Source organism: Larus michahellis, chromosome 21 (genome assembly GCF_964199755.1).
Source record: "Larus michahellis chromosome 21, bLarMic1.1, whole genome shotgun sequence".
Lineage (NCBI taxonomy): Eukaryota > Metazoa > Chordata > Aves > Charadriiformes > Laridae > Larus > Larus michahellis.
In genome coordinates, this window is record NC_133916.1 from 6,016,874 (window position 1) to 6,030,472 (window position 13,599).

Here is a 13,599-nt window from a genome sequence, read left to right on the forward strand (position 1 = left end):
TGACATCATCGTGATTGCTGAAGGCACTTTTGTGTTTAACTGCTGAGATCAGATTGTTGTAGAGAATATCTGTGTTTGCAGAGCGAGTCTCTGGGAGCTGTGGAATGATAATTCCATGGTGATGGAGTCCCCAAGCACTGCGTGGAAATTCATTTCCTCTAAGTTAGTAAATTAAATGTTAGGGTCCTAGCGATCATATAATAAAGGAAACGTACTCTGCCTGTCAGGATGCAAGAAGTACTACGTTGGTTTTCATGCAATTTTCGGATCACTTTACTCTGGACAACTTTAACTCAATATCCATTGTTTATTAAGTAGAAATACAGTTGAAGGAAGCTGTTCCTGTTGTGGCCCTAGCTTGAGAGGGTGTATACAGTGATTGTTTAAGTGTCTAGAAATCAGATGATGTTACAAAGTGGATGGCTGGCAAAAAAATAACCATTGGAAAAAGTGCAGTTTTAAGGAGCAGAGCCCGTCGGTGAAGTTAGCAGCTGCTTGATCTCCTCCCACGCTGTAATTCTTGCTCCTAGAACACTGATTTCAAATGGTGCTAGATACAAAGTGGGAAAATCTAAGCCACCATGTGAAACCAGCTTCCAGAGGAAGACACATCTCGTGCTTGGCTGCAGGCTGAGAGAGAAAATCCTTCATCTCCACCATACCTAGAGAAAAAGTCATTTGTTTAATTTTATTAGAAAGTAAGACAGTTAACTTCGGGTTAGTTACTTTATTGGCACACTTTTTTTTTTTTTTGCGTCTTGTGAATAGTTGAGGCTGATGTAGGAGAAGTGAAATACCTGATGAAGAAACCCGCTGCTCTGGCAATGACTAATTTCCTTTCATAGCTGGGTGCAATATACTGAAGCTCTTACCAGCAAGGAGTGAAAAAGGTCTGACTTCTTTGCAGTGCAGAGCGTGATGTGCCTTGCAGTGGGGAGGAAGTTTGCATTGTACAGGAACGCTTTTTTATGCCATTGCAGATAGAGCCAGGCTATAACCCTCATTCTGTCCGAGGCAGAGAGTGTTGTGGCTTTTCATCACGTACTGATCTCGGATTCATCAGAGAGGACAGGTCAGGTGCTTTTTGTGAGAGGGACAGGAAATGTGACTATCATGATGGAACTTCCTTTTCAGCGGTGTCACATGGGCTGCAAATAGCAGGCTTTTCATCAGCAAGGAGTTGCAGATCTTTGTGAGACAAGTTTTAAACTCTGTAGGGGCAATGAAAATAAATTGCGTGGAAACTACTTTGAGTGTGGGTCAGAACGAAAGCTAAAAAGGGAGCGTTTGCGAATCTAACTGTAAATGGTTTAACGAAGGTTGTCAAGGAAGTAGGAGAGCGTGTGGGTGAGTGGCTGATGGCTACTGGCAATGGACTACATCTGGGCAGTGCTGTGGTGCAGCTCAGCCGTGGTCGTTACCTTCAGTGTATGTGTCTCAGTACAGCGGGGATAGATGTGGCCTCTTGAAGCCGGTGAATGACTACACACATGCATTATCTGGTAACTTCCAAACCCTGGCCACCATGGCTAACCTGTGCTGATGCAGAAGCTGATGTAAAGTGGAATAAAGTGCAACAGAAGTGGAGTTGGGAGTAGGAGTTATTCATGCCCTGGGTTTTTGGCAACTCCTTGCATTAGTTTTGTAACCGGATCAAAGAATCTGTTTCAGTGCCGATATCCTAATGCGCACCCACAGGCGGCAGAGGAAAAGCTCAGAGAAAAAGAGCATGTCCTTCTAAGAAAGGGGGGTGGAGGAAGGGGAAAGACTGTACTAGATTACTGTGTCTGGATATTTACTGTAGTTTCTAAATCCATTATCTGGGGCAACAGGGTGAAAGACAAGTGGAAAGCAGGTTCCCTCCCCAGTGTCTGTCTTGCTGGCACAGTTATTCATGAGGCACCCTGTATTATCAGCGAAAGATTTACTACTGAAAAGCTGGACTGAGAGGTCAGTTGCAGCACAGATGAAGTACCGCAGCAGCATCTTTCAGAAACAGGCTAAGAGCGAGGGTTGCTTTGTTTTTTTTCTTGTCTCAATATTAAGCATGTGCCTTAACAGTAAAAAGAAATCTCCATTAGGGTTTTCAAAAACAGTTGGTGGAAATGTCACTTCTGTTTGTGCTGCTGAAAAGCAGAGCTTCCCTAGAGGTGGGAGACTTCCAGAGTCTGAACTGGGTCTGAACATCTATGCAGACTAACCTTCCCAGAAATACCATGCAGCCCTTAAAGCCCAATGGCTCATCCATTCTGTGTAGTTTGATAAAACCAGGTTTCACTTCAGCATAATTAAGATGCTGCTGCCCCTCGTCCAGGCTACCCGAAGATCGTTCTATGCTTTAACAAGCTTCCCTTCCCTCCGAGCAGCCTTTTCGGCTGAACTGCAGGTACACCCTTTTATGTAGGGTACGTCTGTGACAGATCTTTCCAAACCTAATAGCATGCTTGGGCAGGCAGCATGCAGAGGGGAGGAGAAAAAAGAAAGCAATTCAAGATGCTGTCATACACAGCATTCAGCTATTAATATGCACACATGCGGAAAAATAAACCACTGCTTGTCCCAAGCATTTCCTGCATGCTGGATGTGTACATATGGACACATACGTGTGTGTGTGTGGAGACAAGCAAATGCTGTCAGCTATAGTTGGCTTTGTCAAAGTGTTCTGGAGTTTTCACGAAGTAATAGCAGAAAAAGTACAATATTAGCATTCTGTTTTTTTCCTCCTTTTCCAGACACATTTTAGTAGCAGTACTGTTCTGTGCCTTCTTTCAGAGGAACATCTCAAAGCCTTTCATGGACTTCACACTGCTTTATGCTTTGCACACGCGACAAAGGCAGAAAGGGAAGAAATCCCTGCCTCCCCCATGAAAGGGAACTTCCTCCCTAGCCTAAGACCTTTAATCTAGGCTGCAGGAACAAGGCAAGCCTGGATGTCACAGACCTGATTTTTCACAACATGCAACTTATAAATTAAGGCATTTCTGGGGCTTCCACAGTAAGCAAAACAGATCTCTGCATGATCCTGTGTGCATCATAGACTTTTTTTTTTCCTCCATTTTCCAGTCACAGAGTCAAACTCATGGTTTGTCAGGCTCTGGTCTGCCCTGGAGAAAATACTCCCGTTTGACATGCAGAAAATGTGAGCTCAGTGCATCATCCTCGCAGTCAGGGAATGAGTCAGAGCAGGGCCAGGTGCAGGACAGAGGGGTGTGACAGTGCAAGTGGTGACCTGTAAGGGGAATTGAAATGAGTGAACTTCTAAGGTTTCAAAAAAAGCTTCCTCCGCCCGGGGGAGCGTGTAACTGCATCTGTTTGTTGTGCAGCTCTGTTACTGTGTGGTGTTGCATAGGTCAGGTATGGACAAATGTGCCCTAACTTGCAGGCTGAGCCTGTCGGCGGTGTGTAGGGTGTTCTGTGCGGCAGCAGCACTGACCCGGGCTGGGCGAAGGCAGGGGAGATGCTGCATTGCTTTGGGAGGTTGGTGACTGGGACGAGAAGATGGCTCTAGAGATGCTACTGCTATTATGGGCAGCGAAAACATGGACTTCCCTCCTGAGTTTAAAAGCATAATGGAAACATTTTTTTTCCTTGATGAGGATCAAAATAAACCCTCCAGACTGTGTTCCTGAGTGAGCATAGCTTATTCCGTTAGTCTTACCATTGTAGCCTTACAATTGCAGTATAAAGAGTGAAGATAAAAGCCAGGCACTCTGGGTCTGCAAACCGTGTGCTATCTGCCTCCCCGCCCCAAAACCCCAAGGTGGCTGAACACTGGCCTGTGGCATCCTGTGGGTAAAAGCCCAGAGAGCTTTTTGTCCCATTTAGCTCTATTTGAGCAATGGGACAGTCAGGCCTGCTTGACGTTTGGAGTCACTAATTTCAATTCCTGTTAAGGGTAATCTGTCAGAGCACTCACTAGTGTTTGTCTAACTGTGCTGAACTGTCAACGAGCTGCCTGTCATTCTAACCCATTTTTTAAAACGGTGCAATTGTTCCAGGGTTTGGGGATGAGAAGGCGGCCAGGTTTTTGTTTGCTTGTTTGTTTGATGTAGGGAGAAGCAGCTTTTCCAGATAATTTAGGGCAGGCCAGGTGACAGGTCGTGTCTGCGATGGCTGAAATTTGGCTTGTGATGAGGTCTGAGAGGCACATGGTGGCCTTTTCTCTCTGTGTGGTGGCCTCCCTGACGGCACACTGCCGTGTGGTAACTCTTGCTGCTTTGGGTGAGCTTTGAGAGAGCGCGTCGTCAGTGCTGGCAAACAGATATTGGTGGTTCGGATGCAGCAAACCTCATTTTGAGGGCAAGAGAGTTCAACACTAGCGTTGACCCAGGCACACCGGAGGATGTGATGGGCCATACCAGCTGCCTTTTTGTGATTCTGCTGCGCTGATCCACATTTTCTGTGGTGCTTAGGTCTAACAAAGGAGGCTAAAAAACGTGCAAGAGACCTTTAATTTCCAGATTACAGACCTTTTGGAGAAACTTGGAGATAGAATCATACAACCGTCTATGGTGGAAGGGACCTCTCACAACAGCAAAATATCACTAAAATAGTTAGGATTTATTCACAAGACCTGTTTGTTTGGTTTTTTTTAAATCCCAGAACTTTGTTTCAGACTGCTAAGTAAAATATAACACTTATTTGCTATTTGTTATTGCTTGCCCCAAAGCTATTCTGAACTAAAGGGAGCACGGTTACCATTCTAGGAGTGCTAGATATTAGGGCTATGGTTTCTAATCTTCTGCTTCCCAGCTGCTCATCTGAAATTGCTTTGACCTGCCCAGAGTCAGACAGTTTTCTGCTGCCTTTGCTTTCATGAGAGTTCCTAGGCAAAAACCACAGCCTGTTTGGAGGGCACAGGAACTACTGAACTGGTGAATCCTATTGAGGATTTCAGGTTTTACAAGGCACGATGAGGTGAAACTGGGCAAACTTACACAGGGGAAAAAAAGCATTGGACTTACATGACCCGGGTCGTGGAAGAGCAGTAGGAAGGTGCAGCACTGAAATCTCATCAAATGTAGCCATACACAGCCTGACTGAACAGCACATTACAAAACTAGCTACAGTAAAAAATATTATCCCCCAAAGTAGCTGAGACCAGAAAAGTAATTTTCTATTGCTAACTTCTGTACCTAAGCATCACCTTAGAATATAAAGTATTGATTGCAGGTCTTGAAAGCAGTCACAGGGAGATGATTGTTGTGATTTGTATAGTCAGTTCAGGAACATGGTGTTCCCCCAACGCCACCGTTCCAGCTACCTCAGGTAATGTCAAGGGAAGTCGTATTTTTCTTTGTGTCGTTCAAGAGACAAAAGAATGTCCTGTGCCAGTGAAGAGAATAAGGAAACAAATACTGCCAGCTGTTTACTGAAGTATAACCTGCCCTTAAACCAGACATCTGAAACATGCCTTCAGTACCCTGCTGTATCTTAAGACTGTCCGCAGTAGAAGGACCTGGCAAAAAAGGTGGAGAAAAGCACTGACCAAACTCCGTCTGAGTCCCCTGCGCACGTGAGCTGTTTGGTTCCATCATTCTGTCTATCACCGAAACTCCACTGTATGTTTGAGAGCCATCGTCAAATGTTTCAGAAGCATTTGAGCTGTATATCCAAATACAAAACCAGTGGCTGCTGTTGGACACCTACTATGCACCATTTGCACTGGATAAAGAGTGTTTGTGTGGGGAGCTGAAGAGATGTGCTTAACTCAGAAATAGCTCTCTTCCTTGGAAAGCTTAAGGTCTGAATCACACTGTGTTGGCTCAGTTTTTAGCAGACAAGCTATCACATATGCCTCCCTGTAGGCGAAGAGTCGTCACTGGCATCAGGATTAGCAGCCAGGTTCTTTCCCTTTGAAAACTAGAGAATAATGATGCTGGAGAATAATGATGCTGAAGGCTAAGGCTGACTTTAAGCACGGTCAGGGCAGGAGGCGGCCCCAGGGCTTGGGGAGGTGGGCTGGCAAAACTGGGAGCAGGAGGGGTCCGCTCGCATCCGTGCTTGTCCTGCAGTGGCCCCCATGTTCCTCTCTGTTTGAAAGGAGCCAGGTAACATTTCCCCAAATTGAGCTTCGTTATTGCAAAGATGGGGACAAAATAAGCTATTTAGCTCAAATCCTCAGGACGTTAACCACTCCACTGCTGCCTGTGATGCTGGGGAGACTAGAGCCAGCCCTAGCACAGCCATGGTTGGTTGCCCTGAGTCAACTGAAAATACTGGTGACATGGACAAATAGGAACACTGGAGAAAAATGTGGAAACCCAGGAGGGGACGAGACAGCTATTGAGCTGAGGTACCTGAAACTGAAAGCACGTGAGACAACGCTGGCTTGACAGACGCTGGTGAACTCAGAGCAGCCTGCGGAGTCCGCCTGATAAAGACTACAGGGACAGAAATGCAAATATATACAGATTTTTTTTTTCCTGGAACACAATGTTAGTTGATGCCTAATTCTTAAATACCTGCCCGATTCCCAGCAGTCCAGAGGAAGTCTTGGGGGAAAGGGGATGAGGGAACTAGTGCTAAGTTTTTGTACTTAGCTCAAGAAAGAAATTATAGATAAGGATTTTAAAACACTTCTGAGACGCAGAATTTTTTTGGATCTAAGCTTTTGCACTCAGTGGCCCACTACTGCAGTAGCATTAATTTTCGAGCCTCCTCCCCAGGTTCAGGACTCGAGCACTGCCAGTCTTGCAAGAAATGTGGATTGGGAGTTCCTGAACCAACTGGTTGCTGACAATGAGTCAGGGGAATGACCTTGCAGCAGGCGGCTCACGGTACCTCTCTCGGAGCCGTGCCAGTATAAACGGCACTGCCATCTCTGAATGCCGTTGAAACCATTTTGTGAGATTCCCGCGTTGGCCGTGTCTACTGCCGCCTTTGCACCAAGACTTTTGGGTGGGTGAGAACAGAATGGAGTACTCCCTTCTCATTCCAGAACACGGGCATCTTCGCAACCCAGGCGTGGGACTACCTATATCTATGTACAGATACATAGAGGATATGGGCAACTCATATCTCTTGCCTACATCTCTGCCCATTAGCAGCAGCGATACAGATACTTAACCAACTAAAATCTTACCCTTCCCCAGCCACACCCCTATTAAACTGTAAGAAAACATGGTGAACAAGCTCTAGAAAAAAAATACATGGCAGCAGTGAATTTTCTGGATAGGCCTGGAAGTGATTTGTAAAAGGAATGGGGGTAGAATATTTAGCATTTGGACATTTTAATCAATTTTCCCAAATAAGAAAAGAGAAACATTTGCTTGTAGACTTTAAGCTTCTCACAGCATCAGTAAAGCTCCTGACACAGAGCCCAACGCTGTATTTGTATGACATGGAAATGAACAGCAGCAGCAGCAGCAGCGCTGCAGGCTTAGAGTCTACTCTGTGAGCAACAAAATGGCTAGGGGTGCTGCTGTGTTCATTCCAATTCCTGCGCCGTTTGGGGGTGGTGAAATAGGTGGATGCTGATATTCCTGCCACTTCAGGTATGGTTGCGACCTTTAACATCAATATTACATTAATGTTTCTAACCGTATTCAAGCTTGTGCCCTCATCAGCTCAACTCCGTAAAGCACAGACTGGACCCAACAGCAAAATCGGACTGCGTCACAGATGTAACATGACCATCGGCAAAACAAGTGCAGGAAGAGATCATGGCTGTCTCGTCAGTCAGAGAGCCCTCCTTCGATATCAAAGAAGAATCAGATGGTAACGCTTTTAAATTTATGTCGTGAGCATTTGCAATCCTTAACTTTCTTTACCAAATTTTGCAATTCTTGAACAGTCAAAACTCCCAAGCAAATTGCACGTATTTTGCCAACAGACCCAACGCATTAACGAACGCTGCGTCATAATGCCGCACTAAGGCTGAGAGATATAATAAAGCCCACTTTACAAAGGAAGGAAACCAGAATACAGAAAAATGAATCAGCTTACACAATGTCACACACACACAAGTGTCAGAGGGAGGAAGAAATCGCAGCTTTCTCAAGCCCTTTTGCGGCAATGCGCAGAAAACCATTATGGAACAGTTAGCCACGTACAGCTAACATACAGTAACAATACCAGCCCTATGCGCAAAATCGCTACTGTCCTACAGAAATATGCCATGTCCCCTTCTTAGCCTTGTTTCTTGCCAGTCCCACAGATTTACCTGCTGACAGTAACCTCAATTCCCAAGTAATGAGATTTACAGCTGAAGTTTAACATTGAAATAACTCCTCTTTTATCTCTGTCTCTTTACCCTCCCTGCATTTAGTCACAATTAAACTATCGCTGTGGCAAAAAGATGGTGGCGAAAGGAATAAAAACAAATGCATCCCTACGCTGAACACAGATACTCAAAAAGTACGTATATGCCTGCGCAAGTATAACCGGCTGCCGTTTGCACCTTCTTCCAAAGGACTGAGAAATGCCATTAGGAAGCACTAGCTTTGCAAATTAATGGGGTCCTCCGCCCCACAACTGCCATGGGGAGAAATGCAAAGGGTTTTCCATTCAGACAGCACTCGGTAAAGCAGACTCAACCCACCCGTCTTCCACGCAACCAAGCATCGTTTCTTAGCCCCGCTCCTCAGCTAAGCATTACCTCCGCGGCTGCCTTGGACCGTTCTATATGTGTGTGTATTTATGCCTGTCCGTCTTGCTGCAGGGACCACCGTCGTCGCTGCTATTCCTGTTGTTCCCCTGCTCTGCGGAACTGGCGCTGCAGGAGGCAAGGATGCTCCAAGGGAGCCAGCTACAGCCAGCGAAGGCTCAGTGAGTCAGGAGGGGTTGTGACGACTGCGGTAAGAGTCTGAAATTCCCTATGGAATCTGGGAGAAAAGGAGGGGAGGCAAGAAAGGTGGAGATGGGAAAGAGGAAAAGAAGTGGGGAGTGGCACCTACTGCCTGTTTTTCTGCTTCCCTCCCTGTTCCTACCACCGCACTGCCGTTGGAAATGGCGTCCTCCCCTCTACGGCACTGCGCAAAGGAATGGAGTCGGGGATAAAACCGCAGCGCGTGCGCCCTTTGTAACCAAACCACCAAAATTCAGTCGGGGTGGGTGTACGTGTGTAAACACAGCCCTTCTCTCTCCCTCTCCCTCAGGCTGCCGGTCAGAGGACAGGCTGTTGCCGAAGCGATGGAGACGGCGGACGCAGTACGTCTGAGCCGGTTCTGAGCCCAGCGGTTGTTGCTAAACAACCGGACCTGACGCCGGAGATGTCAGCAAGTGAGTAATGTCGATTAAATGCTTATGCTACTGTATCCTTAAACTTGTTTAAGCCTCGGTATGATGAAAGGCTATGGAATAATGTTCCCTGCTGTACGAGAAAGCAAAGTTACCGCTCCACTGCATAATCAGGAGACTTCCTCAGCCAGAAGGACCAAGCTCAAAGCTGGTTGTGTCCTCAGCACTTCCAGGCAGAGTTGCCATCTTCATTGCTGGTCGCTTTAAGAAGAGAGGTGAAAAAATAGTATAGTAAATGGTTAAGAGAGAAAAATGTTCTCCCCTTCATGTCCTCATCCTCTCTCTGGAGCTGCCCTCTGCCCTCAGTCTCCCATTCATCCTTACCTAGTCCTTCCCAATCCTCCTTCAGTCCCTGCTTTCTAACACTGTTACTTCTTTTGCAAGCCTTTACAGCCCTGTCACTTGGGACTGTCTTCGGCCCTCACCGAGCCTCTGGCAAACTCACACTTATGCAAACAAAAGCTGAGTTTGGGCAAGAGTCTTTTTTGCTTCTTCAGTCATTCCCACGACATAATTTCCAGGTGCAATCCCTGCCCTGAGCAGTTTACAGCCCTGCTAACACTTAACTGCCTTACGAAGGAGTAGCAGGAAAGCAAAGGAACGAGGAGAAAAGCCCCAGACGCCAGGACTTTCCCCTTCCCCGTGGTTTGCAGCTCTGACACGTCATCCTCACGACAGCAGGGCGAAACGAAACCTCCCCAGCACCCGGGGTGCGGGGTCTGGCACCCGCCGGTCCCAGGGGGGAACTGCCGTTGTCCTGCCTGCTGCTGGGAGCTGGGTGGGCAGGGAACGGGCAGGGAGAAGGTAGGGAGCGGGCAGAGAGCGGGCAGGGAGAAGGCAGAGAATGGGCAGGGAACAGGCAGCGGGCAGGGAGAGGGCACGCAGCAGGCAAGGAGAAGGCAGGGAACAGGCAGGGAGAAGGCGGTGGGCAAGGAGCAGGCAGGGAGAAGGCAGGGAACCAGCAGAGAGCAGGCAGCGGGCACGGAGAAGGCAGGGAGCAGGCAGGGAGCAGGAAGGGAATGGGCAGGGAGCGGGCAGGGAGCTGCCGGCACTTTGAAGCAAGTGAAATCAACGTCGAGATTTGACACCCAGCCCTCGGCCAATCCGGGAGGGCTTTTCACCTGCCATCACCTCCTCCGCCAATGGGAGGGCGCCTCTGGGCCCTGAGCCCTCCCCGGCCAATGGGGAGCCGGCTCCGCCACTTAGTTAATGATGCAGCAGTACAGGGAAGACTATCACATGTGAGCTGGACGGCTGCCAGCATGGAGACACGGAGAGAGCAAGGTAAACAACTTTCCAACGCCAAAATGATGACATTTAATCCCTAAATGCTAGCTTCCCGTCTCGACTCATCCTTAACCCCTTTCAGCTGGTGTGGAAGCGTCTGGAAGGCGCCGTCTACCTGTCCCCAGTGCTTTTAAAAACTGGCCGACATGCCCTGCAATGATCACTGCGTCACCGTTTACCACTTTCCGAACTACGCAGTGACAAACCTCCAAGCTCTGAAACGCAGAGAGCCTGTTAACCCCTCCACCAAACCCTCGCCAACACGCCAGCCTCTGGAGAGACAGAGGGGAATAAAAAGCCCAAACAAAACACGAAAACAGCAGTCTTTGCAAAGTTGTCATCTCTCCCCCACGACTACTACCCTCCTCTGCAGTACAGCAATGCCGACAAGAGTGACATTAGTACAACCTGTGCCGTCGTTCCATTGAGAAAACAGCTCTGACGCAGAACAGAGCAATCATACCCAGCCAAAATAATAATACAGGCACTTCGGGATCCGAACTTAGGGACGCCGGGGGAAAGGGGCGCCCTGCAAATAATTAAAATACGTAGATGCAGCTCAAGCCCCATCCTGATCAAAGGGTACGTACGTGGGAAAGACGAACCGGACCGAAGAGCTCTGCCCGTGCACCATCTGCGCAGTCCTCAGCCCTCCGCTCACTGTGTAGCGCCGCAGAATAGAAGGTTCCAGAAATTTCCTTTCCGTTAACCCTTTCGGTGTCTGCCCACTCTCCCTCCCCGCGGGATTAAGCGCGCCGGGTCTCCAGCATCGTCAATGGGCGAAGCCTCCTACGCCAACCGAGCCCGAATATGATCTTTAAATGAGACTGGATGGTGGCAGGAGCCCAGTCCCTGGTGTTGGTGTCACTTCTCTCTCTGGAGCCCTCTCTGCCTCTCTTGCTGCCTCTCTCCCCTCTTGCTGCAGCAGGGCTGTTGCTGGTAGACCTATCGACGGAGCTTGCTCTCTCACTCTCTCGCTGAGCTCTGTGACGCAGCTCTAAATTCTCCAGCCTGCTCCCTGTGTTATAAGAGCGGAACTGCAGCTTTCCAGGGAGCCCGTGCCAGCGGTGCCAGGGCCAGGCAAACCGAGGGGAACGTCGCTCCTGGACTCTGCACCTTTTTTTGGTAATTATTATGTTCCTCACCTCTCTTTCTGTGCTTCCTCCGAGGCTCTCAGCCTCGCATCTCCTTCTCTGCTTCTGAGTCATACTTACTAGGTTAACTCTTTTAGGATTGGTAGTCAGCAATACAAATCTCGAACAAGCACAGCTGAAACCACAGCCAACTTTGTGGTGGTTTCTGCTTTAAAAAAACCAAAGCAAATCTTCTTGGCTCTAAAAAACAAAAACACACACACGCACACACAGACACGTTCCAGTAGAGAGTTAGTGCTTTTTGATTAACTGTTTCGGTGACAGGAACCACTGCTTGACTTCCTAAAATAAAATATTTTAGGCCCATGTCTTGCAAATGCTCAGCGGGCAGTTACCCTAAAGCACAAAACAACTTAAAAGGAACTGCTCCTGTGAGCCAACGCAGGTCTTCTGGGCATAAAAGCACGAGGCTGCTGCTGGACCCACGGACCCTGCTGTGCTAGACGCAATACATTGATCTGAATGTGGTTCAGCCACCGGGCAGAGGCACGGTGTAAAATAAGGTACTGAAAGAGCTAGAAAGCTATAGGCTCTTCTTAATCGGAACAGGATTAATAAGTGTTATCACACACACAGATTCACAATGCTCAGCGTGGGCAGGGGAACTAATAACAGCATTCCTGGAGTCACCAGAATCCACTAATCTCCGTCAAAGAAAGTCCACAAACAGCAATGTATTTCAGCACGGCAGGAATCACCAGGCAAGAAAAACTTTGCAGACGGACGCGCTCTCCCTGCCCCTGCCCCCAAAACTACTCCTCGCACTGACTCTGGTGCCTTCGGCAGCTTCAGCACCCGGCAGCAGCGCTCTCCATCTTCTAGCCTCAAAACCAGAAAATGTGGAGGAGGATGAGTGGTAGATACAGCGTCTGGGAATCAAAGAGAAGCTAATGGAGAGGCAGCACTGTGTGAGGGAGTCCGTGCGTCAGTCTGCATATACAAAAGAGCAAGCGAGAGCGCCAGCAGTCCATTTGAAAAACCCCAAATCAAGGGAGAGATCAACTACTACACAGCTACATCTGCCATTTTAATTCCAGACTTCAGAGCTGGCTGCGAGCTTTGGGTTTTTCACTACAACCAAAGCTGAAGTAACCACTATTTTTCTCTCTTCGCAGCGTCTGAAGAGCCTGAGCTATTTTGGGATTTGTCTGTACTACACTGAAAATGACACCTGTTACGCACAGACACAAATGAGAAGAATTGCAAGCTCCCGGTTTCTCAGATATGATTCTACCACCAAAAAAAAAAAAAAAAGAAAAAAGTTCCTATGAGGTAGGGCCTGGGGGAGCAGCACAGCGGGGTGGAGGGGATGAGCCTTGCAAATTGAACACCAGTAGAAAAAAAGTAAAAGGTCTGTTGTAGCTGATGCAAGGGGAAATCAAACCTCCGTGTGACCAAAAGAAGTAGTGCTTGATCAACTGAATGCCACAAGACTTGGTTTCTTATGCAATCAAACCCATGGGACTTCGAGCCTTACGCGTAGGCTTTGTGGCCAGAGCTGCAAGCATTAACTGCTTCAGTTAACCAGGGTAAAATTGTAAGAGCGCTACGGCTACTTAAATGAGTCACCCAGCAGCGATGCTCGCCCAAGTAGGCCAGTGGCGGGTGCGATGTTAAGCCGCCTGGGCTGGTTTCGGTTACCCTGAGTTATCACCAGCACGCGGGGTCAGGGCGGATTTTCCGCATTCCCCGTTTTCCCGTCAGCGTGCGGCTGATTTACAACACCCCGGACGAGGCAGAGGCATCTCGCTGGACCCGCGGGACCCCGCAGAGCCCGGAACACGATTGCGTACAGCGCTGTAGCAAGATAAAAGACTCGGAGGCTCCAAAACGGGAGAGTTGACTGGTGCTTTTAGCTCACAGTGATTTTGCCAGCCTTGTGGTATATTAAGAAAGTAAAATGGAGCTTTGATTTATT

The 13,599-nt window shown here is 48.1% G+C and overlaps 1 protein-coding gene and 1 long non-coding RNA gene across 3 annotated transcripts in view; one reads left to right on the plus strand and one right to left on the minus strand.

Moving 5' to 3' along the window:
* LOC141733746 (membrane cofactor protein-like) overlaps window positions 1-12,919 on the plus strand; it is a 28,028-nt gene extending 15,109 nt beyond the window's left edge. The window contains exons 11-15 of one of the 2 annotated variants that reach the window (XR_012584382.1): window positions 7,553-7,719; window positions 8,270-8,358; window positions 8,663-8,798; window positions 9,099-9,222; window positions 12,797-12,919. Coding sequence is in view for 1 of the 2 variants with exons in the window: in XM_074564542.1 (XP_074420643.1) it covers window positions 7,553-7,634 (82 nt within the window). In the remaining variant the exon portion in view is untranslated. Of the gene's footprint in view, window positions 1-7,552; window positions 7,767-8,269; window positions 8,359-8,662; window positions 8,799-9,098; window positions 9,223-12,796 lie in introns of those variants that run through there. The other variant, XM_074564542.1, reaches the window with a different exon arrangement.
* Window positions 4,434-11,727, minus strand: LOC141733747 (uncharacterized). The gene is made up of 3 exons (XR_012584383.1): window positions 11,118-11,727; window positions 9,336-9,441; window positions 4,434-8,825 (listed from the first exon to the last, which is right to left on the minus strand). It is a non-coding gene; the product is annotated as an uncharacterized LOC141733747 (long non-coding RNA).
* Window positions 12,920-13,599: the final 680 nt, after the last annotated feature.